General features: G+C 41.6%; 1 protein-coding gene across 7 annotated transcripts in view; it reads left to right on the forward strand.

Annotated features, from left to right (window-relative positions):
• The first annotated feature begins 585 nt into the window (after nt 1-585).
• Nucleotides 586-27,677, forward strand: part of Ect2 (epithelial cell transforming 2) — a 63,570-nt gene continuing 36,478 nt past the window's right edge. Inside the window, exons 1-15 of one of the 7 annotated variants that reach the window (XM_052180728.1) lie at nt 586-752; nt 5,183-5,351; nt 5,881-5,960; nt 6,064-6,156; nt 7,991-8,173; nt 9,175-9,264; nt 10,218-10,325; nt 13,764-13,837; nt 15,685-15,815; nt 16,192-16,307; nt 16,409-16,471; nt 17,143-17,365; nt 18,789-18,925; nt 23,628-23,747; nt 24,783-24,851. In XM_052180728.1, coding sequence (XP_052036688.1) covers nt 5,219-5,351; nt 5,881-5,960; nt 6,064-6,156; nt 7,991-8,173; nt 9,175-9,264; nt 10,218-10,325; nt 13,764-13,837; nt 15,685-15,815; nt 16,192-16,307; nt 16,409-16,471; nt 17,143-17,365; nt 18,789-18,925; nt 23,628-23,747; nt 24,783-24,851 — 1,620 coding nt within the window. In that variant the 5' untranslated portion in view covers nt 586-752; nt 5,183-5,218. The remainder of the gene's footprint in view (nt 753-5,182; nt 5,352-5,880; nt 5,961-6,063; nt 6,157-7,990; nt 8,174-9,174; nt 9,265-10,217; nt 10,326-13,763; nt 13,838-15,684; nt 15,816-16,191; nt 16,308-16,408; nt 16,472-17,142; nt 17,366-18,788; nt 18,926-23,627; nt 23,748-24,782; nt 24,852-27,677) is intronic. The other 6 variants (XM_052180727.1, XM_052180730.1, XM_052180729.1 and 3 more) reach the window with 6 other exon arrangements.

The raw sequence follows: 27,677 nt of genomic DNA on the forward strand, positions 1-27,677 counted from the left end.
TGGTCAGGAGACTGTATTCTAGAACATTACATCTAGAAAAAAATATCAGAATAGCAATAGTGACCCCAGGAAAAAAATTGATCACTTCTTTTCTAGACTTCAAAGCACAGTCGCTGACATTCTTACCCTGCCTCCCAGAAGCGATTTTGCCTCAGGAGACTCTAAAATCCGCCTTACACGTTTAAAAAAAATTGTTTTTATTACTCAGATGCAAGCTTATCATCAAAAATAAAATCTGGTTAGTAGTAAGAGCGGAATGGTTTGCGGTGCTTGGTATTCTTGAAGTTGGAGGAGATGCTAGAGAGGCAGTTCGTCAGGAAATGGGCTGTTTACAGAGTAAACAAGCGGTAACCACAGAAACACCTGCTGCAGCGGAGGCGAGGCGGAGCCACGCCCCCACTCAAGCCCACATCCGGGCACTCCGCTGACGTTCACACGCTCCAGCCGTTTAGTTTATTTGAAACACGCTTACAGCCAATCAGCTGGCGCCTCCTGAAGGCGGGCCTTGAGATCGACCAATCAGCACTCCGCCCGAGGTTCCAGCCTATCAAAAGGAGGTTGTCAGAGCGCGCCAATCAGCATGGCTTTAGAGAGCGACTGGGTTTTTGAATCGGAGGCGGCAGCCTCCCTCGAGCCATGGCGGCGCCGGTGAGGACAGTCAGTGTTTGAGAAGGATAAGCGAGGACTGCGCCGCAGTGCTTACTTTTCTTCTTCTTCTTCTTTTTATAGCTGAGCGTGGTGAGGACTGCGGGGTGAGTGGGGGTCGGAAGGGGTTCGGGAGCTCGGGACTGCGCAGGACGCCGCGGCGAGCTTCCGTGGCTGCGTACCTGTCTGTCGCGCTCCCCTCCATCGTCTTTCCCCACCTCCGCCTCCTTTCCTTCCTCTGTTCTCGCCCGGGTCTTTCCTTGCGGGAGTCTGGGCTCTCCTATCCTGCTTCCGTCGGACGCCCCAGGTTGAAGGGTGCAGTTGGGACCGGGATTTTGGCTGCCCGCCCGCCCGCCGGCCGCAGCCCCGACCGAGCTGCCCTGATTGATTTGTGGTTTCCCTCTGGAATTCCTGCAGAATTCCGATTTTCGATTTTTTTTTAAAAATATAAAACACAGGCCGCCCCGCCCCTTCCTGGCCACAGATGTGTGTGGTTAGTGGTTAACTTAGCTCCCTCAGAGTTAGACCCGGCTTAGGAGTCGCTGGGTGAGCAACTTTCTTAGCCACAAACTGGATATGGCAATGATATTTGTCTTTTAGGATGGCTGCAAAGGTTAAAGAAGGTCAAGGGAACGATGACTGTAAGACACTGAGTTCTAAGTAAACGAGAATCTAATTGCACTAGTATTGACAACGCACTCACTATTGTGTGTAGATTTGGTTCTTTACGCTGGGTGATGTTTTTTTGTGAAAAAAATTAGTCTATTTAAGAGAAAAGTTAAAATGAGTATTTGTTTAAAAGAATCCATGTGTTAGGAGACAGGGTCTCAGGTACCCCAGCATGGGCTTGAATTGTGGAGCCTAGGGTGACATGGGACTCCACCTGCCTGCCTGCCTGCCTGCCTGCGCCTTCTCTAGTGAGTGCTTGGACTACAGGTGTACTTTCACTTTGCCTGGTTTCTGAGGTGCCTGGGGAATGACTTCATGCACGCTATAGCTGAGTCACATCCCGGGACAGAGATGTGTAGTTTCTGTGATCAGGGTTCAGTTGTGTTTTATTTTTAAAGTCTCTAGAATATGTGAAAAGGAAGAAAGCGACAGGTGCATTTCAGTTTGCAGTGATGTTGGATGCTAGTTGTATCATTAGTGTAGCATGTAGCTCTTTTGCTGTATATTTCATGAAGCTGTTTTGGAAATAAGTGATCCATGCATTTAAGCATTTTCAGTGTTTTGGGGTGTAGTGAGAAAGGGTTTAGTTGTGTATCTCCTGCCTCTGTCCTGTGGGTGCTGGAATTTTAGGCCTGTGCTACAATTTTAGGCCACACATTATATTATCAGTCAATTATTTGGTGATTTTTAAAGAGGGTCATGTAAACTAAAAGTATCCTTAAAAGTGCATTGTAAAGCTTTGGCACATAGTTGCACATAATTTTAGGCTGTATTTGACACTTCCCCCCCCCCCCCTTCGGACTGGGAGATTCAACTCAGAACCCCATCCAGGCTTTACAGCTACACTACACCTCAGCCCTAGTCTGTTTTAGTACATTTAAACAATGTGGAAGGGTTAGGTCAAGGTCATGCTCCGGCCACTGGAAGCATTTATCCTTTTACTGGAAACATTCAGAATCCCTTCTACTAACCTTTTAGTTAGGAATCAGGGCTTCTCAGGTGAAGTTTTAGTCTAGATTAAACACAGTGTTCTACTAACCATTTCATTAATTATTATTTTTGGCATTTTTGAGATGAAATTTCATGTGACTCCTCCAGCTCGTATGATCCTTTTGATTTATTAAAATCTCTCTGAACCTAACTTGGCTTTGAACATTTAATTCCAACTCTCAGGAGTGTTGACACAGGAGGATTGATCATGAGTTTCATAGCAGCTTGGACTACAGAATGAATTTCAGGCCAGCAAGGGTTACATTGTAAGATCCCATCTCAAAAGAGCATCAATCAAATCAGTCCTCCCTCCAGCCCTTAAAGCTGGGCACCTCACCCTTTTCTCCGCTTTTCTCACAAGCCCCTCTTTTAAAATTACTTAACTTTTAAAACTAATTAATTAACTTTATATCTCAACCACAGTTTCTCCTTCCTCTCCTCCCAGGCCTCTCCCCAACCCCATCCATCCATTCCTTTTCTCCTCCAAATATCAACTGGCCAAATCAAGTTGTAGTAAGAGTAGATGCGTCTTGAGGATAGAAGAGGCAGCCCAACTAGGGGAAAGGGTTTCCAAGGCGGCAGCAGTCAGAGACAGTCCCCTTGTTGGAACGGGCTCTTATTCTGAGTTTTGGGGTAAAGGGTATGCACCGTGCAGGCCACTGTCTTACTCTAACACAGATGGGCCCCTCTTGCCTCAGCCTTCTGGGGTGGTCACTGCCACGCTTGCTTTCTCCTTTTTTTTTTTTTTTAAGCATGTATTTTTATTTATTTGCTTCCTTTAAAACATTTGTGTTTTTTTTTTTTTTTTGTTTGTTTGGGCAGGGCTGCAGGGTAGCTCTGCCTGTCCTGGAGGTCACTGTACCGGCTAGGCTGGCCTTGAACTCTGTTCCACCTGTTCCCCACTCCCAAGCACTGAGATTAAAAGTTTGTGCCACTACACCTGGCTCTTAATTTTTTTTTAAACACATTGAAAATAGTTCTCCCTCTTCCCCTCCCTTCTTCCCTCCCTCTCTCCCTCTCTTTTCCTTCTTTCCCTTCCCCTCTACCCCTCCCCCCTCCAGTCTCACAGGTTCAAGCTTCTCTGAAGGCTGAACAAGATACTGATTTATGGGTATCTAGCAGAATGTTGATACAAGTCCTTATGTTGTGACATTTCCTTAAGAGACTTAGAGCCTTGCATTTTATGCTAGAAGTGAGTTTTAGGAGAAGTAGGGGGGCTGTATGAAAGTGGCCATTGCTTCTGAATAAAGACACTATTGGAGCTCTTCTGTAGAGACCCTGAGGATGATTGCTATGGATGGGACCAACTGTATGGAGTTGTGAACATTGTATAAATGAATAGTTACTTGTCCTTTCAATACCTACTTTTCTATCCTAACCTGCATTTGAGTCTAAGTACTTACTATGTCTGCTTCCTTCATTTGGAAACTGAAGCAAGACTTCCTGCAGAGCGGAGCCAGGAAGCAGGTGTCTGACTTAAGCGTCTGATTTTTACAACTGTGTGTAGGTCTGCACTGTGTACCTGTCTGTACACCTGGAATCGCCACCCAGAGATGGAGAGTTGTACTGTTACTCCAGAGCAGACAACGTAAACTGTTCACTGCTGAGAAGCTGAGCGGTCTCTGACTACTTTATGAATCTGAACTGGGGAAAAGTGGATCAGACACTTTTGAGTAGTGAGAGTAAGCTCTGATGCAAAGATGAGACTGTTGGTTATATTTGCATGATATTTAAGCTTCTTAGTGCCCAGTCCAGTTAGGTAGTCCCAGGGCCTTCAGCAGGCCGGGCAAGCACTGAGGTACAACAACTCCGGCTTCATACTTTAGTTACTTTCTTCTTTCATACTTTTTTTTCTGTCTTCCTGCTTGCCTAACCTTCCAGTTCTAAGGTGCTAGAAGTCTAAAACAGCTTTCTTTCATAGTCCAGATTTATAAGTTATATTTATTTGTCTTGTCAAATCTTGGAGATGTTTGGGAATTACTATAAAAATCCCAATACTTTGTAAGCTGTACAGTGACTATGAAAGAGTCCACATACAGGCGGAGTCACGAGTGATGACTGAGGCTGGCATGCTCTGCAGAGCTGATCACCATGAAATGCATGCAGTTTATAAAGCACACTGCACTTTGGGCTTGGACACTGCTCAGAAACTTCTTGTTGGCACATAGGAGGATTTGATACGGGAATCAAATCATTTGAGACTGACATTTGAGACTGGGTTTGGGCAGAGGGCGAGGTGCCGAGTAAGGCCGGGGCTACCGGGAGTCAACTGTCATGAGGACACTGCAGGAGAAATGGGCTGAAGACAGATGTGGAAGAAAGAGGTAGAAAAATATGTGTACGTTCTGTATGTGGGGAGTTTTCTATGTCCTTTACTTTTTATTGTATTTCTATCAATCATGCCTGAGCAGTTTTGTTTTATAGAAAACTCAGTCTCATGGAGGTTTGGAGACAGGCTCTGTACCCACACTTGCTTTGAACCCACATTTTCAGGGGTGACCCCAACTCCTCATGCTTGTGCCCTCCTCCTCCCTGTGTGCGGGGATGACAAGTCTGACCGTCTACTCCACCTCCTGGGCCCAGCTTACCCATTCTAGAGCCACAAGTACAGCGTCTCCGTCCCTTTTACCATCACATGTCCTGCATGTCTGATATTTAGAGTATGTTTCATAACGATAGCAGAATTATAGTTATGAAGTAGCGATGAAGGACGTGTACAGCTGGAACTGTACTGAGGGTCGCAGCTTTGGGAGGAACTGTATTGAGGGTCGCAGCTTTGGGAGGAACTGTATTGAGGGTCGCAGCCTTAGGGAGCTTGGAGCTCTGTCGCACAGCTTGTTGCTCTGTCACCATGTTTGTCTCACACTCTCATTTCAAGGTTTACTGTTTCAGCCTTCCTAAAGCAACGCAGACAATGGCTGACGACAGCAGCGTGCTACCATCTCCTACTGAGATAACTAGCTTGGCAGACTCTTCAGTGTTTGATTCTAAAGTCACTGAAACGTCCAAGGAAAACTTGTGCTTGGCGCCGACTTCAAATGTTGATGGTAAGCCTGGTACCTGCTTCTGTAAACACACTTGCTAATTGAATCGTAGACTACTTCCTACTGATTCCCTGAGTAATTAGGGCTCTTATGGCTCCATTCTCTGTCCATCATTTGGGTTAATTCTTCCCACTTTGAAGGGAGAGTCTTGGTGCTGATACTGCTTTCTTGGTATGGAGGCAGTCTCGCTGCAGTGTTGTTAAGCTGGAGTTTGTTTATGCTTAAGTGAGGAACTGCTCAGGTTACCGCCTTGTACTGTTTGTTGTAGAGTTTCATGTTCTTTAGGAGGAGGGCCATGCTTCATAAGGCTTGCTTCTTCAAAGGCAGTTGTTTCCTTGCTGTTACGTGCCTTTTTAAAGGTGATATATGGTCAAATATTTCTGTAGGAAATTCAGAATTAGGTTACTTTAGCTTCTAGGAATATTCTCTCTTCAGACATAGACTTTCTAGCTAGAAAGAGGGAGGGCCTAGGAACTGCTAACTGTGCTGTTGGGACCTTATAACCACACTGAAGCATTGTACATCTTAACAGAAGAAATGCCTCAGGTTGAAGCAAGAGTGATAATGGTCCAGGACGCTGGGAAACAGGAGGACCTTCTAAAGGCCGTACAGGTAAGGAGCGTGGGTTTGTAGTTCTTCCTAACGAGCATCTTCACCCAGCTTGGTAAATACTTCTTATCTTTCTTAACCTTACACTTAAGTCTCTTTTCTACAGACTGTTAAGATAATGGAAGTCCCTGTTATAAAGATAAAAGAAAGTTGTCCTGGAAAATCGGATGAAAAATTAATAAAAAGTATTATTAACATGGTAGGTCAAGCACCTCCTTGCATGTGGCACGTTTCACTTCCCTTCATGGAATTATTTCACTCTGGTGGCTGAATCAGGCACAGGGTGTATTGTGCACTCTGAGTTAGAAGTGCTGGAAGTAGCTTATTTTAGAATTAAGTTGTTTCTGAACCCCCAAATTATAGCATCTATTAGAAATCCAAATTTTAGAGATGTAATGGTATAAAGATCTGATAATATCTTACATGTTTAAGTACTTTTCACCATTAATTTTATGTTTAGTTTAAATTCTTGCTATTTTCCACTGTGTAACAATAAGTGGTGATTATCAATTACTTTGCCTCAGAATTTGTTGTATATAAATTCTTTAGTTTGTCTCCATGGTAATAATCACTATTTATTATATTTTGTCAGATTGAACCCAGGATCTCGTGCATACTGGGCAAGCATTTTACTACCTAGCTAATGCCCTGGCCTTCAGTTACATTAGTTTGCTAGGGCTGTTCAAAGTATCACAGACTTGCATAAATAATACCAATAGCTTAAACAACAGAACTTAAAGTCTAGAATCAGTGCCAGTGGGTCTAGTGTCCTTTGGTCTGCATAGGGCTTCCTTGCTGCACCCTGCACGGCCTTGTTTCTGTGTACTCCATTTCTGCTGTTAGTGTGCAGGTTTCTCACGAGCACCTGAGTCAAAGAGGAACATTCTCCCCTCCCCCCCAATACCTCATTTAACTTTAGTTGCATTTACCATAACTCTGTAATGGACTTAGCTGCAAACAGTCCCATTGAGAGAGAAGGTTTCATTTTCCATGTTGGGTTAGCTTTCAACATAAGAATTTCAGGTATAGATTATTTGGCCCACCACGCCAGCCTTTCAAATTAAAAGTCCAAATAATTTATTAATCAGAGTGCTTCAGGGTTTTGTTTTTTTGAGACAGGGTTTCTGTGTAGCCCTGGCTGTCCTGGACTTGCTTTGTAGACCAGGTTGGCCTCGAACTCAGATCTACCTCCCTCAGCCTCCAAAGTGCTGGAATTACAGGCATTCACATCTGGCCCAATTTTTTTTTAATGAAGATACTTTTAATAAGATACTTGCCTTTGTATGTCATATATGTATCCTAATGCAGCCAAATTGGCTCATGACCTCTCTTTACAGCATATGTATTGAAATAAGAATGTTAATCAGTAACCTTTTTTTTATTAAGTGTTAATGGCATTTTTTGAAGTTAACTGCAGATGTAGATTATTATTTTTCTTGTTCAGAATAAAAATTGGTGGATATATACCTAATGCAGTATATCAAAAATACTTAGATTTTTTTAAAAGTCTCACCTAGTGGCTCATGCCTGAAATCTTATCACTAAGCAGGCTGAGGCCAGAAAGATTGCTGAGGCTTTTGAGGCTGGCCTGGGGAATGTCAAAACCTTGCCTCCAAAACCAAAACTAAACAATAAAAAGGCTATGACAGTAGCTCATGGGTAGAGTGCTTGCCTAGCATGCTCTGAGTTCTAGGTTTGATCTCCATTACTACCAAAAACTAAAACTACAACACCAGAAAGGAAGTTACCTGGTGTTCTAGGACCTGCAGTACTACGTGGCTTATAGACCACAGAGTCATAGAGCCTGTGTTTCCGTCTTCACAGTAAGGTCTTAACGTATATGGGGATATATGACACATCAAGTAGAGAAGTCTGACTCTACGCTGTAGATGCTATGTTGGTAATTGTAGGCTTTAACAGTTACATTTTCTAAAAAGATGTCAAAAAATACAGGAGTCAATTTTAGGGAGTCGTGTATTATTTTATATGACCTATGAATTATTTTTATTTATAATAACTATTAAAAAATCTAGGAAATCAAAGTGCCCTGTGTAAAGATGGACTCAATGGAAGAATTTGAAAGTTTGGATTCCCCAGAATTTGAGAATGTATTTGTAGTTACTGACTTCCAGAATTCTGTCTTCAACGACTTATACAAGGCTGATTGTAGGATCGTTGGACCACCAGTTATACTCAACTGTGCACAAAGGGGAGAGGTAAGAAATGTATGGTAATCATCTCAAGAATACATTTTTATTAATGCATTCTTTGAAAATTTATAATTAGAAAATGCTGTTAATTGTTGGGTGCACATAGCACTTAGAATAAGAATAATTAGTTGTTGCTGGGTATGGTGCGTCATGCGATGAGACTTGGCTTCCAAGAAGGTGTACACATAAACCTTTCTTCTTTCCACTTAAAACTGGTATCATAATCCATTTTTATAAGACTTTAATTAGGACAATTATTTTAGCTTTTTTTTTCTTTTTTTAACGTGTGTGTGTGTGTGTGTATGTGTGTGTGTGTGAGAGAGAGAGAGAGAGAGAGAGAGAGAATGAATTAGTTTGGGTTCTCTAGAGTCACAGAACATATGGATAGTCTTTATATAGTTAGGGAATTTGTCAATGACTTACAGTCTATAGTCCAACTCCCCAACAATGATCAGCAGCAGCTGTGGATGGAAGTCCAAGGATCTAGCAGTTTCTCAGTCCCACGAAGCAAGCAGGCAAGGAAGAGAGAGAGTCTTCCTTCTTCCAATGTCCTTATATATCTCCAGCAGAGGGTGTAGCCCTGATTAAAGGTGTGTGCATCCATGCCTTTAATCCCAAATGATCTTGAACCCGGGAGATCTCCTTGTCTTAGCCACTATGCTTCAAGGTCTCCATGCCAAGATCCAGGTCAGAAACTTATATCTCTGAGCCTCCAAATTAGGATCATAGGTGAGCCTTCCAATTCTAGACTGTAGTTCATTCCAGATATAGTCAAGTTGACAACCAGGAATAGCCACTAGAGAGAGAGAGAGAGAGAGAAAGAGAGAGAGAGAGAGAGAGAGAGAGAGAGAGAGAGAGAGAGAGAGAGAGAGAGAGAGAGAGAATGTGAGTATGTGAGTGTGTGAACCTTGGGTATTGAAAAGCTAGTTGGCAAACAGTGAAATCTTTAAGCTGCAGGGAATGTTTTCTGAAAAGGAAGCTCATGGGTTTGAAACTGTGTCCTGCAGGCCCTGCCATTTGCCTGCCGGCCGCTGTATTGTACGAGCATGCTGAACCTGGTGCTCTGCTTCACCGGCTTCCGGAAGAAGGAGGAGCTGGTGAGTACAGGGTGCACGCCTGCCTAGTGACTCCGAGTTACTGTGCGTGCATGCATGCGTTCATTCCTCCTTCCTGTTTGGTGTCATGACTTAATTTAAAAAGCCATGAAGGAAAAATGCTTTGAGTTTCATTCAGGTTCTAAGTCTTAGAGACATTCCTAAGCTAAAAAAAAAAAAAAAAAAAAAAAAAAGACTGTTTTGTAAGTGTTAGTTTGGCCCGTGAATGAGTAGAAAGTTCCATGACTATGTGAACAGTTTTACTCTCTTGTTAATTATTAGTTACATTGGTTAATTGAAGTCCTTTTGTTACATGAAGTGAATGCTGTTTTACAAGCCAAACTTTAAAGTATTTTTACCACCATGAATACGTCATAGAAACTTTTTATGGTTCACAATATTTCTTAAGTTGGAACTGGTAAGTATTACTGTAATTTTGTGGGAAGAATATTGACGTTAAATAACCTGATATTAAAACTCAGTATTTTGGTACTGGAGTGATTACTTGCTGCTCGTTAGAGGACAAAAGTTTGGTTCCCAGCACCTGTGTGTCTGGTCTCACAACTGCCTGTAATAGCAGCTCTGGGGGACGCCTGCTTCTAGCCTCTGGGTACTTGCCTGTGTGTGCATACTCACAGACAGGTAAATAAAGACAAAAAAAAAAGACATTGATATATTTGTTTGTGGGTATTTGACCTTAGCTTCAGTTCCCAATATTGTTAAAAAAAAGTGAATAAATGAAAATAATAAATACATCTGTGTGTTTCGGCAGTTGGTTGTCTATTAAATTAATACTCTGTGTATTGTTTATCTTTGTATAAACTTACCTGTAGCTATAACAGGTTACCTCTTTTAAAGGTTTTTAAAACAGTTTTGTAACGTAATTAATGTTAAATGAGTTATTAGTACAGATTTTGTTCAAATTTACTAAAATCAATTTTAATTTTTCTTTTGAGGTCAAATTGGTAACATTGGTTCATCATATGGGTGGAGTTATTCGAAAAGAATGTAATTCCAAAGTAACACATCTGGTGGCAAATTGTACACAAGGAGAAAAATTTAGGGTATGTAAGCTTACTATTTTTGTTTTTTCAGTATAGTATTACTCTGTACTGTTTATTTTGAGGTAGTCTTATAATATAGTCCAGAATAGTCAAGAAATGATTGTGTAGGCCAGGCTAGCCTTCACCTCGTTAGTGCCCTTTTGTTTGCAGCTCCTCCACAGGCGTGGTCTGCCATGCCTGGCTGGGGCCTAATGCTGCGCTGCTGTGCATTCTCCTGTTCTTGAGGATCAGGTGGAGGTCTGCCATTGGAATGCCAGTAAAGGGTTTGTGCCATAGCTCAGCTATAAGGTGCTTGCTTAGCACACACAGAGGGCTTGTTCAGTCCATAGCACTGCATACCTGTCCCGATATGCACTAGTATAATCCCAGTGTGTAGACAGAGGAGGTAGGAGAATCAGTTGAATATTGTCTTTGCCTACATTTGTTTGAGGTTAGCCCTTATGTAAGTCCCTATCTCAAAAATAAAACCTTGAGTGAGACTGGTTAGATGTTTAAGTGTGTTATGTTGGGAGGTGGCATTGCTAGTAAAGGCTGGGAGGGGTGGTTTGGAGATGGCATTGCTAGTAAACGCTGTGTGGGCAGCAGTGACAGCTAGGTCAAGGACTGAGAACAATATTTCACTGTTGGCTTTATGAAACATAGCCCTCTTAGACAACAAACCTGTGTCTTTGGATGTGTAAATTATCTATATATTTTCTTAAAAAGAATTTTTTGGATTTGGTTTTTTCGCGACACAGTTTCTCTGTGTAGCCCTGGCTGTCCTGGAACTCACTCTGTAGACCAGGCTGGCCTCGAGCTCAGAAATCTGTTGCCTCTCCCTCCCGGAGTGCTGGGATTACAGGCGTGTGCCACCACCGCCCGGCTAAGAATTGTTTAAAATGGAGAAAATATTTAATATTTTTTCTCTCAAGAGAGGACCTTTTTATGTTGTTTGGGTTTTGCTTGTGATAGGGTGTCTATTTTTGTAACCCTGGCTGTCTTAGAATTCAGTGGATAGGCCAGGGTGCCCTGAAACTCAGAGAACCCCCTCTTTCTTCTCAAGTGCTGGGAGTACAGGTGCGTACCACCATGCTTACCCATGTAGCCTAGTCTATAGCCCATGTAGACTCATGACCTCTTTCCTCAGCCTCCCAGGTGCTGGGATTACTGTACTACGTCAGCTGAAACTAACTTACTAGGGTAGGAATCTACTGTAAGCTGCAGTTGAGTTGTGCATTTGATTTATTTTGTGTGTGTCTGTGTTTGCATGTGGATGTGTGGTTGTGCCATGGCCCATATATAGTCTGAAGACAGCATTGCAGCGACAGTTTTTCTCCACTCCATGGGCCATGGGGACTTAAAGATTTATTTATTTATTTATTATATGTAAGTACACTGTAACTGTCTTCAGACACCCCAGAAGAGGGCATCAGATCCTATTACAAATGGTTGTGAGCTACCATGTGGTTGCTGGGATTTGAACTCGGGACCTTTGGAAGAACAGTCAATGCTCTTAACAGCTGAACCATCTCTCCAGCCCTGCATGGCGACTTCGTAACCACTAGTTGAATTATCTTAACAGGTATCTTTCATTCATTGTCACATTCTCAGTGTATTTTTGTAAGAAATTTCCTCTTAATTTTTTTTATGTGTACACAGACACACACACACACAGACATACACACACATACACATGCACACCTGATAGGATGGAAGCACCATAGGTACATTTGAAAATTAAATTCATTTGGCTTATTCATTCCTATGTACTTAGGAAGTAATATCGTTCAGTGTTACTAGTAGACTTACAGTTAGTTTATTGTGGTAAAATATACCTAAAAGCTACTGTTTCTGACATTTACAGTCACAGATCATAGCCATTATCTACATCCACATTACTGTGCAATTATTGTTACAGTCCTTCTATTAGACCTTTGGGTTCAGCGCTTGAGGGCTACTCATGCCTCAGATAAACACTTGTTTTCTGGTTTTGTAAATGTCAGTATTCTCGGGAACTTGTTAAGAGAAATCTTATTTGTATATTAAGTGTCAGTCCAGTAGTATCATAGTTATGACAACTTAACCTCCACCCCTGTATCAGAGTTGTCTAGGTTCAAACACTTGTATTGGTAAGGGTCATTCATTTGCAGGTCAGTTTTAGGTGTAGGTGGGAAGTTTTTCATTGTCTATTCTATAAGTACTCTGTAAGTAATACGTGCACTACTGATAAAACCTAAGTAATATGTAGTACCTTTGTTTCAAGATTGGAATATTGTAAAAAGGCATCATTCTACATTAACACAGCAATATTATTTTGATAACAAGATCACATATAGGTATCTTCATATTTACCTTAATGGTCCAAGGTCGGAGTCAGAGACTGGTGCCAGCCACAGTGCCATGACCATCCCTCTGCCCTGCCCCACCCCAGCTTTACAACTGCTGTCAGAGAGCTTCTCCTCACTCTAGAACTTCCTAAAACATATTCATATTCTGTGAGCTTAGCGATGTAACTGTGGTATCATGTTTCGCCCCAAAGCTCAGGGAGTGGGGAAACGCAGCTGAAGCCGGGGCCTTGACTCATGAGTGTCCAGTCACCCCTGGGAACCATGCAGGGGAGCAGAATTGAGGGTTGTCCTTAGGCCTGCCATGAGGCCGGCGCCAGGCTTTCTCAGACTCCTGGACATCCAGATGCCACTGAAAGTCAAGGAGGAGCCTGAGGAGGCCGGGATGGGGATCTCAGGTTTAGCTCTGGGTGGTGAGTCTGGGAGCGCAGAGGGCCTTCTGCAGAGACTTAGATGGTGAGGCTCTGTAGACAAAGGCTTTCTCCATGTTCCCCACGGTGGTTCTTGATAAGAAAAAGTCCTTGGTTCCAAGTTGTTTGCTGATTGTTCATTGTGGAAATGGTTTCATGCCACCTCCTCAGGGTGGACAGAGATTGATTGAATGCCTTTTGCAGGGAGGAATGTTTAGGAAGGGAAGCCTATTGGCTAAACCCTCAGGGCCCATCTAGATACCTCATTCGCATGGAGAACCCTGTTCTGATCTACACACCTTAGGTCATGTTCCTATGCAGGGAGTTTGGTCATGTGGCAGGCTGTCAGGAGGCAGGTGAAACTCCTATCATCCTCTCAGAGGTTCCCTCTCAGACTTTCCAGAACTTCTAGTCTCCTCACCCTAACCCAAGTTTCCTGGTGCTGTCCACTGCCCCACAGTCAGTAGTTGTTAATTTTGTAGTCTTGCTTTAGCCAGTACTTCCAAGGTATGAAGAGAACAAAAGGAGAAATCAAAGAGCGACAATTATAGAAATAGGGTAAGAGTTTGGGTACCATAGAACATATTGTAGAATCACCATAACTTAAATTCAGCTAATAATTTTATACATAATTCTTTAGAAGTACTTCCCTGAATCCTACTTTCTAAGGTGAAACCCATTGTAATTGATGTTAATATTCTTAGGTTGCTGTGAGCCTGGGTACTCCAATTATGAGGCCAGAATGGATTTATAAAGCATGGGAAAGACGCAATGAACAGTAAGTGCTTAGGAATCCATAGGTTATTGTGTGAATTCAACATGTTCGTTCATTCGTGTTCTCTCTCTCTCTCTCTCTCTCTCTTTCTCTCTCTCTCTCTCTCTCCCTCCCTCCCTCCCTCCCTCTCTTTCTAAATACTTGTTTTTTTGTGTGTGTTTTTTTGTATATTTGTGTACTTGAAGGAATATTTTTGTACCACATGTATACACTGTCTGAGGAAGGCAGAAGGTGGCAGGCATCAGATCCCCTGGAGCTAGAGTTACTGCGGGTGCTGGGCTGGGAGTCATACCTGGTCCCTGGGAGAGCAGCCCAGGTTTTAACTACTGAGCCACCTCTCCAGCCCAACATATTATTATTATTATTATTATTATTATTATTATTTCATTGTTTTGTTTTTTTGGATTTGGTTTTTTCGAGACAGGGTTTCTCTGTGTAGCCCTGGCTGTCCTGGAACTCACTCTGTAGACCAGGCTGGCCTTGAACTCAGAAATCCTCCTGCCTCTGCCTCCCAGAGTGCTGGGATTACAGGCTGTGCCACAACTGCTCAGCTGTTATTATTTTTTAAAGTGTGTTTAACATTTGTTTTAAAGATAAAACCATATGCCAACAAAAACTACATTTGTACATAATATAGAAAACATGAATTCTTTGAACAGCTTAGGGAATAAAACATAGGTTATACATTTATTTATAATAAAATATAATAATTAAATTAGACAAATAAGACATAGTTTTGTTTTGGGTTTTTTTTGGATTTGTTTTTTCTGAGACAGGGTTTCCCTGGCTGTCCTGGAACTCACTCTGTAGACCAGGCTGGGCTCGAACTCAGAAATTCGCCTGCCTCTGCCTCCTAGATTGCTGGGATTACAGGTGTGCGCCACCACTGCCTGGCCAAGACATAGGTTTTAAAGCAATTAAAATTGAAAGATTTGGTATCAAATGGTTTTACTTTGTAAAATCATTTCTTAGATTTAAAAGAACTTTATGCATGATTGTGTAAGGGCATGCCTGCAGCAGCGCAGATTGTAGGTCGGAGGGTGATGTTGTCTTGTGTTCTCCAGTTATTATATGTGCACTGTAGGGATTTACCTTAGGTTGTTTGGAATTCACCGCATGTGCCTTTACCTGCTGAGTTATCTCCCGGGGCTGGTTTTTGTAAAGTAAGTTTGACTGGGCAGTCCAGACGCTTTGGTGGGTGGAGGTGCTTGCTCCCAGGCCTGAGATGTGTGTTTGCTTCCCGGGGCTCACGTGGGGCAGATTAGACTGTGGGCATTCTGCTGACTTCCGTGTGTGCACTGTATCACCCATGTGCACACATACCAGTGCATTATTTCCATTATCATAAACATTGTAAAATTTATTAGATAATAGTGCTTTCAGGTATTTGGACTATGTTTTTTTCTACTTTATGTTTAAATACATTAAAATTTATTATCTTTTTTTTTTTTTTTTTTTTTTGCTAACCTTCTAGTTGTGCATTGTCTGCTGTGGTACTAAAACATTATGTAAAAGTTTATGAAATTGGAGAGAGTCTGTATTACAGAATTTCAAAAGACCAGCCAGGATTTGCATGATGTGAAGGTTGTCTGTGATTATTTTGTCAGATGCAATGACTCCCAGGCTTATATATGTTAATTTCAACTTCTAAGCAGCAGCCCAGACAACTTCTTTTACTAAACAAAACAATGCAGACAAAACCAAAACCAACTTTTTAGGACTTTATATAAAATATTTTCAATAAATGCATTCATTGTTATAAGACCTTGAGAATTATTGAGATTTCACAAACTAATTTGCCTAGCTGATGGAATTTAAGCTGGTTTTAGAAATGCACATTTTGCTTTTAGGTGTTTTTGTGCAGCAGTTGATGACTTTAGAAATGAATTTAAAGTTCCTCCGTTCCAAGATTGCATTCTAAGTTTCCTGGGATTTTCAGATGAAGAGAAACACAGTATGGAAGAAATGACTGAGATGCAAGGTCAGGTAACATGATGTATGATGTATGTGGTGGTTGGTGTTGTCCGTGATGTGAGGACGTTCCGAGTTAATGGAAGTGGGAGACCCGCCCTGTGGGAGTGCTGCCGTTCTGTGTGCACTAAGGTGACCGCGAGCGGAACACCTGCATTTACTTCTCTGCTTACTGTGCTGTGACTAGCTACCTTATGCTTTTCCTGCCGTGGCTTACCTGTCATCAATGGACTGTACCCTGAACCGAGGAAAGCAAACTCTTTAAGTCCTTCTTAGAAATAACTGATGTCATGTAAATAACCACTTCATAATAAATAGCTGCTTTAGAGGTGGATATTTGGAGAACAGTTATTTGGCTGATCTGTCTGTGTTCCTGTTCTCTTTAGGAGGTAGCTATTTACCAGTTGGGGATGAAAGGTGCACTCACCTTATTGTTGAAGAGAATACAGTAAAGGACCTTCCATTTGAACCTTCAAAGAAACTTTTTGTTGTCAAGCAAGAGGCAAGTAACTCCAGAAGGAAATTAGTTAGCTTTAGCAATACTGTAGCTTCTCTGCTAAGGTCATATTAAAATCTTAATTAAAATGTTGTTCTTTCTTTTAGTGGTTCTGGGGAAGCATTCAGATGGATGCTCGTGCAGGAGAAACTATGTATTTGTATGAAAAGGTGTGTTTTTGCTTTTGGTTCTGTGAATTAGTGCAAAATTAATACTATTGTATCCAGAACATTTAGAAAGAATAATGTATAATTAGTTTTATCTAGGCGTTTAGAAGAAATATTTGATAATATACATACATACAGAGATACATTTATATATATATATATACATATATATATATATGTATATATATATATATATACACACACATACACACACATACATACACATTTAGACTCATGATGTCAAGTTCTTTAACATTTAAAATGTGTTTTAGATGCAGTGAGAAAGCTCTTCAAATTCTTGTTTGAACTTGGAATTTTTTCAGGAAATATTGAAATTCAATATTCAATTCCCTCACTGCTATATTTTTGAGACACAAGGAAAAGAAGTGTGGTTCATCCTTTCTCAGCCATGCTAGTCTAGAAAGAGTAGCTAGTAAAAATGCAAGCTGAGCAATGGTTCTTCAGTGAAGAAGGTACTGTGAGCAAAAAGATGTTAGGCTGCCACATGTGGCGGTATCTGGACCACTTTTTTTCTTTTTATTTTTTTTTAAATGAAGCTTCTGACTTATTAGTGTACAAAATTTGGGCTTTTGTTAGTTGAGATGTATCTTCCATGGTCCTGTTTGTTAGAACCATCATAGTAAAATTAAACATTTTTGTGCTTTTGATTTCAGGCTAATACTCCAGAGCTCAAGAAATCAGTGTCTCTGCTGTCTCTAAGTACACCAAACAGCAACCGTAAAAGACGGAGATTGAAAGAAACCCTGGCTCAGCTCTCCAGGGAGACTGACCTCTCTCCTTTCCCTCCCCGTAAGCGACCCTCAGCTGAGCATTCCCTCTCTATTGGATCACTGCTGGATATCTCCAACACACCCGAGTCCAGCATTCACTATGGAGGTAGTAATTCACGTTTCATGGAATTATTCTTTAAGACGAGTGTCCTGGGATACTAATAGAATAAATCCCTGCTACAGTAAATCCCTGAATGGACTGGAAAGACTTTTCTCTTAATATCCTTGGTCTAGTTGAGGAAACCAGACAGTTTAAAACAAAAGCTGAGCATAGCTGGGTAAGGCGACACACCCCTGTGATTCCAGGACTGGGCACGGGAGCCCAGAAGGGGAGTTCCAGACAGTCTGGCCTCAAAACAAACCAAAACAACAGAAACCCAGAAAAGAAAAACAATCAACTGCACAGCAACACTTTTGTTGGGTGGTTGTTTACTGTATGCTTTTGTGTTTTTGTAAAAGGTACTGAGCTTCAGAACATGGGAGTTATGGTCTGTCCAGGGCTGTGGCTGAAGAGTGACAGATAATTGTTGTGCTTTTCTCTGTAAGACAAGGTCTCATTGTAGCCGAGGCTCGTCTTAAACTGCTGGTGACCCTGTTCCTCAAGTGCTGGCTTTGTTTATAGGCATGCACCACCACGCCTGTGTTAATGTTAGTACTAGTCAGTTGTAAGAAGTCATGGAGAAAGTGAGGTCGAGTGACTAGCATAGGTAGAGGAGTCAGGAGGGCGATGTCACTTTGTGTTGAACAGACTCGCATAGTTAACCCTGTTATGATCAGCAACATTTCTTTTGCTTTTAAATGCATAGTATTTTCTAGACTTAAGATACAGAAAGTAAAAGCCTTTGACTTCACAGTTTTCTGTACTAATTGTCATGTCTACTAGGGAGGACCCTTCCTCTACATTACCAGCCCATGCTCTGAGACAGGAAGGGAATATTACTGTGTGGCCAGGGTGTCCTTGAACTCATGGCTTTTCTAAGGCATCCTAAAATAATGAGATTATAGATGTGTGCTACTATATCTACGTTGGAGACAATTCTTAAATAACCATGTAACAGTTAAACTGTTAATAACATTAATAGCATGAGGCACTCTGTAGTTTAGATGTCTCTAGTTGTCTTAATCATGTCCTGATTTCTAACCCTCCTCTCCCCCGAACAAGAAACTCTTGTATTTTAGTTTAGGATCCAATCTAGGTTACCTGTTTTCACCTTTTAGTTTTTTCTCATTGAGGGGATTTCCTTTAATGTAATAACCTTGGTATCTGGAGAGTGTCGGCCATCGACTTGTACCCTGACTGTCTGCTTTTTACTTGGTATTGGGACTGAACCTAGAACTCCATGCCAGATGAGCCGTCGTCCATTGACTCATCTTCTCAGCTCTGACTCAGTCACCTTTTTGGTCTTTGCATTTTTCTGGCCTTACCCCATGAGGAAGTTTTAATTTAACAGAAATCTCTATGGTGGTGCTTTATAAAGTCTGTATAACGTTTAGATCTGCCTTCCCACAGAACCTTTCATCTTTTCCAGAAACACCGAAATCTTGTGCTAAGTCTTCTAGAAGTTCTACTCCAGTTCCTCCAAAGCAGTCAGCCAGGTGGCAGGTGGCGAAAGAGCTCTACCAGACTGAGAGCAATTATGTCAACATACTGGCCACAATCATTCAAGTGAGTATGGTGTGGCTGGAGTGACCCCGTTGTTTAAAACCCTCTCCCTTTGTCTTCCTTTCTGTGATTTTGTTTTGTTCTTTTTAAGAATATTGGGTTTTCTATTGGGTGGTAGTGGTGGATATGGGGTTGAGAAAACTCTTGCTGGGTATTTCTGGCTGGGCTGTTACTTAGCACTGGCCTCAGACTTAAAGCAGTCTCTTTCCTCTGCCTCCTGAGTACTCCTATAATAGGTGTGTGTTAGACCCCCACAGGAGGATGACTTAAAAGACCAAACCAAGTAGGATTGCATTAATCTTTTTTTTGAGACAACAGTCCTTAACTGCAGTATTGTTATTAGGAGTAGCGCCAGTCAGAAGCTGCCACGCACTTGCCCTCTAGACGAGCTTTTCCTGGAACACTGAAGCCTTTGTGTAACCATGTGGCTCTGACAGTGCCTTGTGTTAATCACTACCAGGCACTTATGCCTAACACCTTTTGAAAAGGTGTGTGTCGCCCACAGCCCTGCCAAAATGGTTTGACAACGCTGACTACATTTGGATTCTTACAACTTCCACATTGTTAAGATACTACTTTATGTTTAGAGGTGATAGGATTTTCTGAAATATGTGTTCTAGAGAAATTGCTCCATTTAATGCTACACATATGTGACAGAAGATAGTCTGTACTATGTCTGAGAAGCCGCACAGTACTGATGTTTGTAATTTGTTTAGGCTTTTCATGATATCTTTGAGCTTCTGATCCTCCTGTTGTTACCTCTTAAGTGCTAGGACTCTAGGTGACAGGCCTATGTGGTGCAGGGGAGGGAACACATGGCTTCCTGCATGCTCTGTCTGTTAGTTAGGCAAACACTACTAACTCAACTACATCCCTAGTCCTAGTTTTTTTTTTTTTTTTTTTTTTTGAGACAGGGTTTCTTGTAGCTCTGGCTGTCCTGGGACTCACCCTGTAGACCAGGCTGGCCTCGATCGAACTCAGAAATCCACCTGTCTCTGTCTCCCAAGTGCTGGGATTAAAGGTGTGCACCACCACCGCCCGGCCTAGTCCTAGTTTTTAACTGACATTTATGAAAACTACTTTTGAGAGACAATTCTACACACACAAACACAAAAATAAGAAAAGTACAGTATACCGTAAAGGGTAAGAATGGCTGGGGATAATGCTCAGAGGATGACGTTCTTGCTGTGCGGCATGGGGCCTGAAGCTTGGCTCCCCAGAGCGCTGTAATGCGGGGGAGCTTAGCTGCTGACAGTGATCGCAGCCTCGGAAGTTGAGGTGGGTGCCCAGAGCAGTCTTACTAGTAAGGTTAGCCACTAGCTACAAGTAAATAAAAATACTTAAAACCACAGCTGGGCATAGTAGTACAACCTCAGCCCTAGTACTTGGTAGGCTGAGGTAGGAGGGACACACATTCTAGGCCAGCCTGTCCTCTTCAGAAGAGGAAAGCAAATTGTGGGTATTTGCTCTAGGTGGATATATTAAAATTAAGTGATTTTGAAATTGTTTCTAAAAAAAAGAAACACAAATCCTAAAAGCTATCTTAAAGAGCATGTTGTTGGGCTGGGTTTTGCTCACTGATCAAGCTGTAGACTAACACACGCAAAAACTGCTTTCAACCCATATTTAACACCTTGGCTATAGGAGGAGGGAAAAGAAAGAACTGTCATAAATACAGGTCACAGCCCTGAGAACCTTCTCTGATTTTATGTAAGCAAAGCGGCAAGAAACGTGCCTCCAATCTAATAATTTCACGCGTGTCATTAAAAGTCCCAGTTAACTGGGCATGGCCGGCTCTCTGGGGGCTCTGGCAGTCGGATTGCTGTGAGTGCAGATGCACAAATGCAGAGGTCAGACGACAACCGGGAAGGTTGGATGTCCCCAACCTCCATGTGGACTGCAGATGGGGGCTGGCAGGCCTCGGGGTGGGCATCTACCTGCTCAGCCCTCCCTCAGCTCTGGTGACTTCCGCCACTGGCTTCTGTCCTTTGTGCTGTTGTCAGTGTATATGGTAAGAACCGAACAACTTGTTACCTTACTGATCCTTGACTAGTAACTTTAAATATTTACTTGTTCTTGGAGGGTTTCCCTGACTGCAGTCTGGAATCAGAACTGTCTGTACTCTCACATCTCCCCAGTTTTCCTTTTTGAGGGTCTCAATCACACGAGGAGAATCCTGGTGTGCACCCCTGAGGCCGGGGCTCCTTCAGAATCCTCTAACCAGCATGTGTCTATAGCTTCTTTCCCCTCTCCCCTCCTTTCTGACAGTTTTGCTATATAGGATGTCTGAGCTCCAACATTTGAGTCTAGCTTCTCCCTGCTCTTGCTAAAACACACCGACATGTTAGTGCACAGAGAACTGTCAGGCTTTTTATGTTGTGTCATTTACTTCCTGAGTTTTGAGAGTTCTTTGTATGTAATTTTAAGTTTTAGTTCTTTGTCAACTGTGCAATTTTTATATATTTTTAGAAATAGTATATAAATAAGAAAATTGCTAAATGTCTTATTAGAATTTTTTTAAAAAATTCTTATTAAATGCTTTTTTTTTGTTTTTATTCTAGTCCACCTTTTTAAGGTCATATCTAAGAATTCTACCTAAAACTAAATCATGAATATTGTCTTCTAGAAATTCATCAACTTAGATTTTACTTTCTCGCCTATGAACTGTTTTAAATTTTGCAAACAAGTTTTTATCTAGGCTGACATTCATTTTGTGGGTATAACAAATAATATGTTAATATCATTGTCGAAAGACCATTCTTTGAGTGGTTAAGACTTACTTAGCTCTGCTTGTATGCTTGTTGTATGTTTGGTTGGTTTTCTTCTGGTTTTGTCAGACAGGATCTAATGCAGCCCACGCTGGCCTCAGTGTTGATCCGGATGACCTCTGGCACTTCCGGCTTCCTTCCTATATGCAGGGATTGCTGATGTGGTTTTCGGTTTTTTTGTTTCTTTGAGACAGGGTTTCTCTGTGTGTGTAGCCTAGGCTGGCCTCGGACTCAGAAATCCCCCTGCCTCTGCCTCCCAAGTGCAGGGATTAAACACATGAGGAAGGGGAGAAAACATGGGTGTACACAAGCAAAACACACATATGGAACCACTGCCTGGCACTGATACAGATTGTGTCAGTTTTCATTTCTTGGATTTAGTTATACTGTACCATACCATCTTGAATAATTCTGTATTTCTTCAGAAATTTCTAGAATCAGATTTTTCTCTCTATATAGAAAGTCCTAGGATTTTGATTGGTATTGTCTTGAAACCCCTAGATCAACTAGCAAGACAATTGTCATTCTGTCCGAGTCAGAGTGTTTCCATCTGTGACTCACTTCATGATTGCATCTTTATTTCACCAGCCAGCTGTGGTTCTGAGCATGTGCATCCTATACTCAAAGGTTTAGTTTTTATTTTATATTAGATGGCACAGCTTTTTATATTATTTAAAATTATTTTATTTTAAAACTTTTGGGACAGGGTCTCTCTCTCTGAGGCCCAGGCTATCCTGGAACTTGCTCTGCAGACCAGGATGGCCTTGATATCACAGAATCCACGCACCTCTGCCTCTGCTTTGCAGTGTCCCAAAGCCTAAGCTTTGAGTCCTGTGAGTAAGATGTGCACGCCTTTGTGTTTATGTGTGTGCTGCCTTTTGTCCTGTTTTACCTTGCTGGACCTACTTCTTTGTTATATAAGGTGTTTTTCTTTCCTTTTTCTCTTTTATGATTGGTCCAGTAGGACCAGTGAGATGGCTCAGTGTGTGTAAAAGCCCTTGCCTCAGACACCCGTACTGACCTGAGTTTGATCACAGCACCCCATGATAGAGGGAGAAAAGAGACTTGTGAAAGTCGTTCCCTGACTTCCATTTGTGGTTTTGCATGTGCACTCATGTTTTCTCCCCTCCTCATCTTCTCCCTCCCTCCCTTCTCTCTCTCATATTTAGCCATGCACAATAATAATAGCAAGTATAATGAAGATGATGTTTATAGCAAAACCAGACAGAATTCAGGTCTCTTCATGAGATCAAGACATCTAGTTTCTTTGCTACTGAGTTTCTATGCCACCATTTCTAAAACATTTAGTATTTTATTATTATGTATCTAGAAAACTTATTGCTTTCTTCCTTACAAATTCGATTAAAATTTTTTTTCTACTAATTCTAATAATTTGTTTGGTTCCTGTTTTTTAAAAAGTGATATATTTTTATTTTATGTATATTGAGTGTTTTGCCACAGTGCCTATGGAAACCAGAAGAGTTCATTGGATTCCCTGGGACTGGAGTTAATGAAGGTTGTAAACCACCACGTGGGGGCTGGGAACCGAACCTGGGTCCCCTGGAAAAGCAGCCAGTACACTTACCCACCTTCTGCTCCCCCCCCCCCCCCCCCCCATGTGCCTATGTACAACGTGTATCAGTATATGAACGACAAAGAAAATGTTATGAGGAATGATTGTCAAATTTAAATTTAGGAGGCATACTTTCCTTGACTTTTTTTGATGTTGACATCACTATTTCATATATACATATATGCATATGCGCCCTGGCTATCCTGAAAGTCACTCTGTAGAGTAGACCAGGCTGACCTCTAACTCAGAAATCCGCCCCTACCTCTGCCTCCCAAGTGCTGGGATTAAAGGCGTGCGCCACCACTGCCTGGCTATTTTAGCCCTTTTTCCCTCAGTTTCCCTAATCTAGATTCCCCCCATCTAGTTATTTCAGGTACCCTTAGAAGAAGAAGGACAGCGTGGTGGACCTATTCTTGCACCTGAGGAGATCAAGACCATTTTTGGGAGCATCCCAGATATCTTTGATGTACATATGAAGATAAAGGTAAATTTGTATTAAAGGTCAATAACGTTCTTCTGGGGGTGGTGTATATTTACTGTAACATTTCAGGTATTTCAGCTGGGCTCTCACAGTGTGTCTGGCTGTGTGCTCATGGCGGTCCTCCTTGTTTAGGTGGCTTTAAGATACTACTCTAGGCTTAAATATGGACAATGTCTTTAATAAACTTTTGACATACTGTATGTTTATGAATATTGCCTACTGAACCCAGTGACACTCCATTGCAGTAGAGCAGTTCCCTGTTCCACAGGAAGAATCAGTTCCTGATCACTTCCTTGTTAGCCTAGGACTCACTTGAGTCTCTTTCCCCTTTCAGTGCTCGGGTTCTGTCTGGCTTAGACGTGTGCAGATGCCGTGTATGCTGCCAGACTCTGGGCTCATGCGCTCAGTTCTGTTGTGTCTGCAAGGTGCTACCCTTTTTCCAGGCTCATCCAAGACGACTCTTACAATATTTCTCTCTTTTCTTCCATATGATCTCTGAGCCCTGAGTGGGGAGGCTTGGTAAAGGCATCCCATATAGGACTCAGGGTTCCAGGCTCTCCTCTGCCCCTTTGATACTTTGTATGGTTGCTTCTGTTCTGCAGACTTGAATACTAATGACAGAAGACATATGGACTTGGAATATTTGCCATCTGTCCCTTTTAGTAAAATTTGCTTGACCCTGCTACAGGTTATAATTTTTAATGACTTGCGTTAAATTAGTTGCTACAGCAGCAGGATTAGAAATAGCTTTTTCATAATTAATAAGGTCAATCAACTTTTATAGCTAGTAAGACAAAACATCGATCTATCAGTTATATTAGGATTTGCCTGACAATGCTAGTTATATTTTCTTAATTAATTCAAGGACTGTTGTCTTTGTAGACAAAAGTTTAATTCTTTGTTGTGATAAGTTTGCACATAATATTATGGTTCTCCATAAGGTGAATTATTTTTCCCAACAGAAGAGCTCATAAATGTTAGATGTGTAAGGAGCTGTTGGGTTTAAATGTTTGATTTTTATTTTTTTTCCGTTTTCAGGATGATCTTGAAGACCTTATTGTTAACTGGGATGAGAGCAGAAGTATTGGTGACATCTTTCTTAAATATGTAAGTGTTTTAGGCCTCACATGGAAGTGGTATCTCATTAACGACTGACAGGGAAGGACATGGGAGAATGCCATTTCCCATGGTTATAAAGTCTGCTAGGACTGTTCTTGACTCTCTTGTTAAAGATTTATTTATTTATTTTATGTATATGACTACACTGTAGCTGTACAGATGGTTGTGAGCCTTCATGTGGTGGCTGGGGATTGAATTTAGGACGTCTGCTCGCTCCAGTCAACCCTGCACTCTCTCTAGTCAGTCCCGCTCGCTCAGTCCCTGCTCCCTCTGGCCCAAAGACTTATTTATTATTATAATTAAGTACACAGAGCTGTCTTCAGACACACCAGAAGAGGACGTCAATTATGAAGGTTGTGAGCAACCATGTTGTTGCTGGGATTTGAACTCAGGACCTTTGAAAGAGCAGTCAGTGCTCTTTTTTTTTTTTTTTTTTTTTTTTTTTTTCGAGACAGGGTTTCTCTGTATAGCCCTGGCTGTCCTGGAACTCACTCTGTAGACCAGGCTGGCCTCGAACTCAGAAATCCGCCTGCCTCTGCCTCCCAGAGTGCTGGGATTACAGGCTTGCGCCACCACCGCCCGGCCCTTTTTTTTTTTTTTTTTTTTGGTTTTTCAGTCAATGCTCTTAACTGCTAAGCCATCTCTCCAGCCCTGTTCTTGACTTTTGAAACATGTATTTAATATGCCTAGTGAAACACAAGTTCATTGTTAGAATGCAGTTGCAGTGACTTTTGTGTAAAGTTATCTGCTATCCCCAAATGGGTTTCATATATTACATAATATATATAAATATTATAATTTAAAAGCCTGTGTGTATATATAAGTATATATATTTATATGTACACATTTATGTATAGCTATCCATATATGTACATACGTAAATATATTGTTTATCTCTTTGTCTGCCTGTGTGGAATTTGCTTTCTTAATTAGGAGTAGGGCCACATATATGAGTCAGGTGAGGGTGTTTGTAGGGTGTTCATGACACATTGTAGTAGGGGAGAAAGAAATCTTTTTATTCCATGATTTCATTTAAAGCTGGAGGTCAGGGTAGCTCAGTGTTAGTGTTTGCCTACCGTGCATGGTACCTGCATTCAATCTCTAGAACTCTAAAAATCCTTTAACAAACACTAAACAAAAAGAAGAGGTAGGTTATAGATACATAGACCTCTTTTTCTAACACTTAGGAAATGAGGCAAGGAAATTGTAAGTCAGAGACCTTCAAACCCTGTCCCAACAAAAGGCCTACGAAATTCATGTAGGTGACATTTACTAAATAAATCATTTGTCCTAGGTTGTGTGGTTTATATCTGTAATACTGGCACTTAGAGGCTGAGGCAGGAGAATTGCTAAGAGTTTGAGGCTAGCCTGAACTTTTAAAGTGAGATCCTGTCTCAAAACAAAAACAAAACACAAAAGAACTAGAAAATATTTTCATCTTCCTGAAGTCCTGTGACGCTGAAGTGCTTTGTTTGAGTCCTGTAGCCTGGGCTGGGGTTATGCCTGTGAGTGCATGGTGTTCTTTTCCTTCCTTTTGTTTCCTGACGCCTCTTCCTCATTTTTATATACGTTTGTTCAGGCTCTTCGAAGACTGTAAATATAGAAACGTGTTTATTTGATGACTATTATTAACAAGTTTAATTAGCCAAGACATTTTTAAAATTTATATAGTTTATGCATGAGTTCTCTTTGCATTTGTGCTTACATGACAGAAGAGGGCATCAGATTCCATTGTAGGTGATTGTGAGCCACCGTGTGGTTGCTGGGAATTGAAATCAGGATCTCTGGGAGAACAGTCAGTACACCGAGCCAAGAAATTTCTTCATGGTTTGTTTATAAGGATTGTATGTGTTTTGATTTTAATGCTATTTCCATGTGTCGGAATATGTGCATATCAGTGCAGGCAGGTTCTTGCAGAGGCCAGAAGGCACAGTACATTTCCTGGGATTGGATTTACAGGCTGTTATGAATGCCCTTGCCTCGAGTGGGCACTGGGCACTAAATTCACACCAGCCACAAGAGCGTAAATTCTCTCAACAGCTATGCCATCTCTACAGACCAAGTTTTCCTTTCTTAAGTTACATGTTTTGGGTAATAGGATTGTATTTAGTAGTGGTTTGGATTCTTCAACAAACAAAAACATGTAATTTTAGACTCTATAGACCAGCTTTAATTTGATTTCATGTATTCTGAAAACAGATTTTGAATGACAAGTTCATAGATATGTATTGTCATGTGTACTGGACATTATATGGTATAATGGTACTGGAGAGGAAACGAAGTTTTGTATATACTAGGCAAACACTTTATCAACTGAGACTCAAAAATTTGCCCTGTTTTAGTGTGTTTGTGTGTGTGTGTGTGTGCGCGCGCGCGCGCGCGCGTGTACGTATGTGCTTTTATTTGCTTTTTTAAGTCATAGGTTTGTGGGTACCAGTTGATGCAGTTAAATAGCAATGAGAACCAGATAGTGAGATGAACTCACTGATGCTGAGGGCATCCTGGAGCTTGGCAGTCTCCAGATCTCCTGAGTGCTGAGGCCTGTGCAGTTGTGTTTAACACCGGTTTATTTGGAAAGGGAAGTTGTAGTAACAGAAATTGTGAGGAAACTTTAAGCTGTTTTCTTTTGAATCTAATTTTTTTCCCAGTTTTTTGAGATAGGGTTTCTCTGTGTAGCCCTGTCTGTCCTGGAACTCACTCTGTAGAACAGGCTGTCTGTCCTCGAACGCAGAAATTCGCCTGCCTCTGCCTCCCAGGTGTTGGGATCAAAGGCGTGTGCCACCACTGCCCGGCTTGAATATGAATCTAACTGTG

The sequence above is a fragment of the Apodemus sylvaticus genome, chromosome 4, assembly GCF_947179515.1.
Source record: "Apodemus sylvaticus chromosome 4, mApoSyl1.1, whole genome shotgun sequence".
Taxonomy (NCBI): Eukaryota; Metazoa; Chordata; class Mammalia; order Rodentia; family Muridae; genus Apodemus; species Apodemus sylvaticus.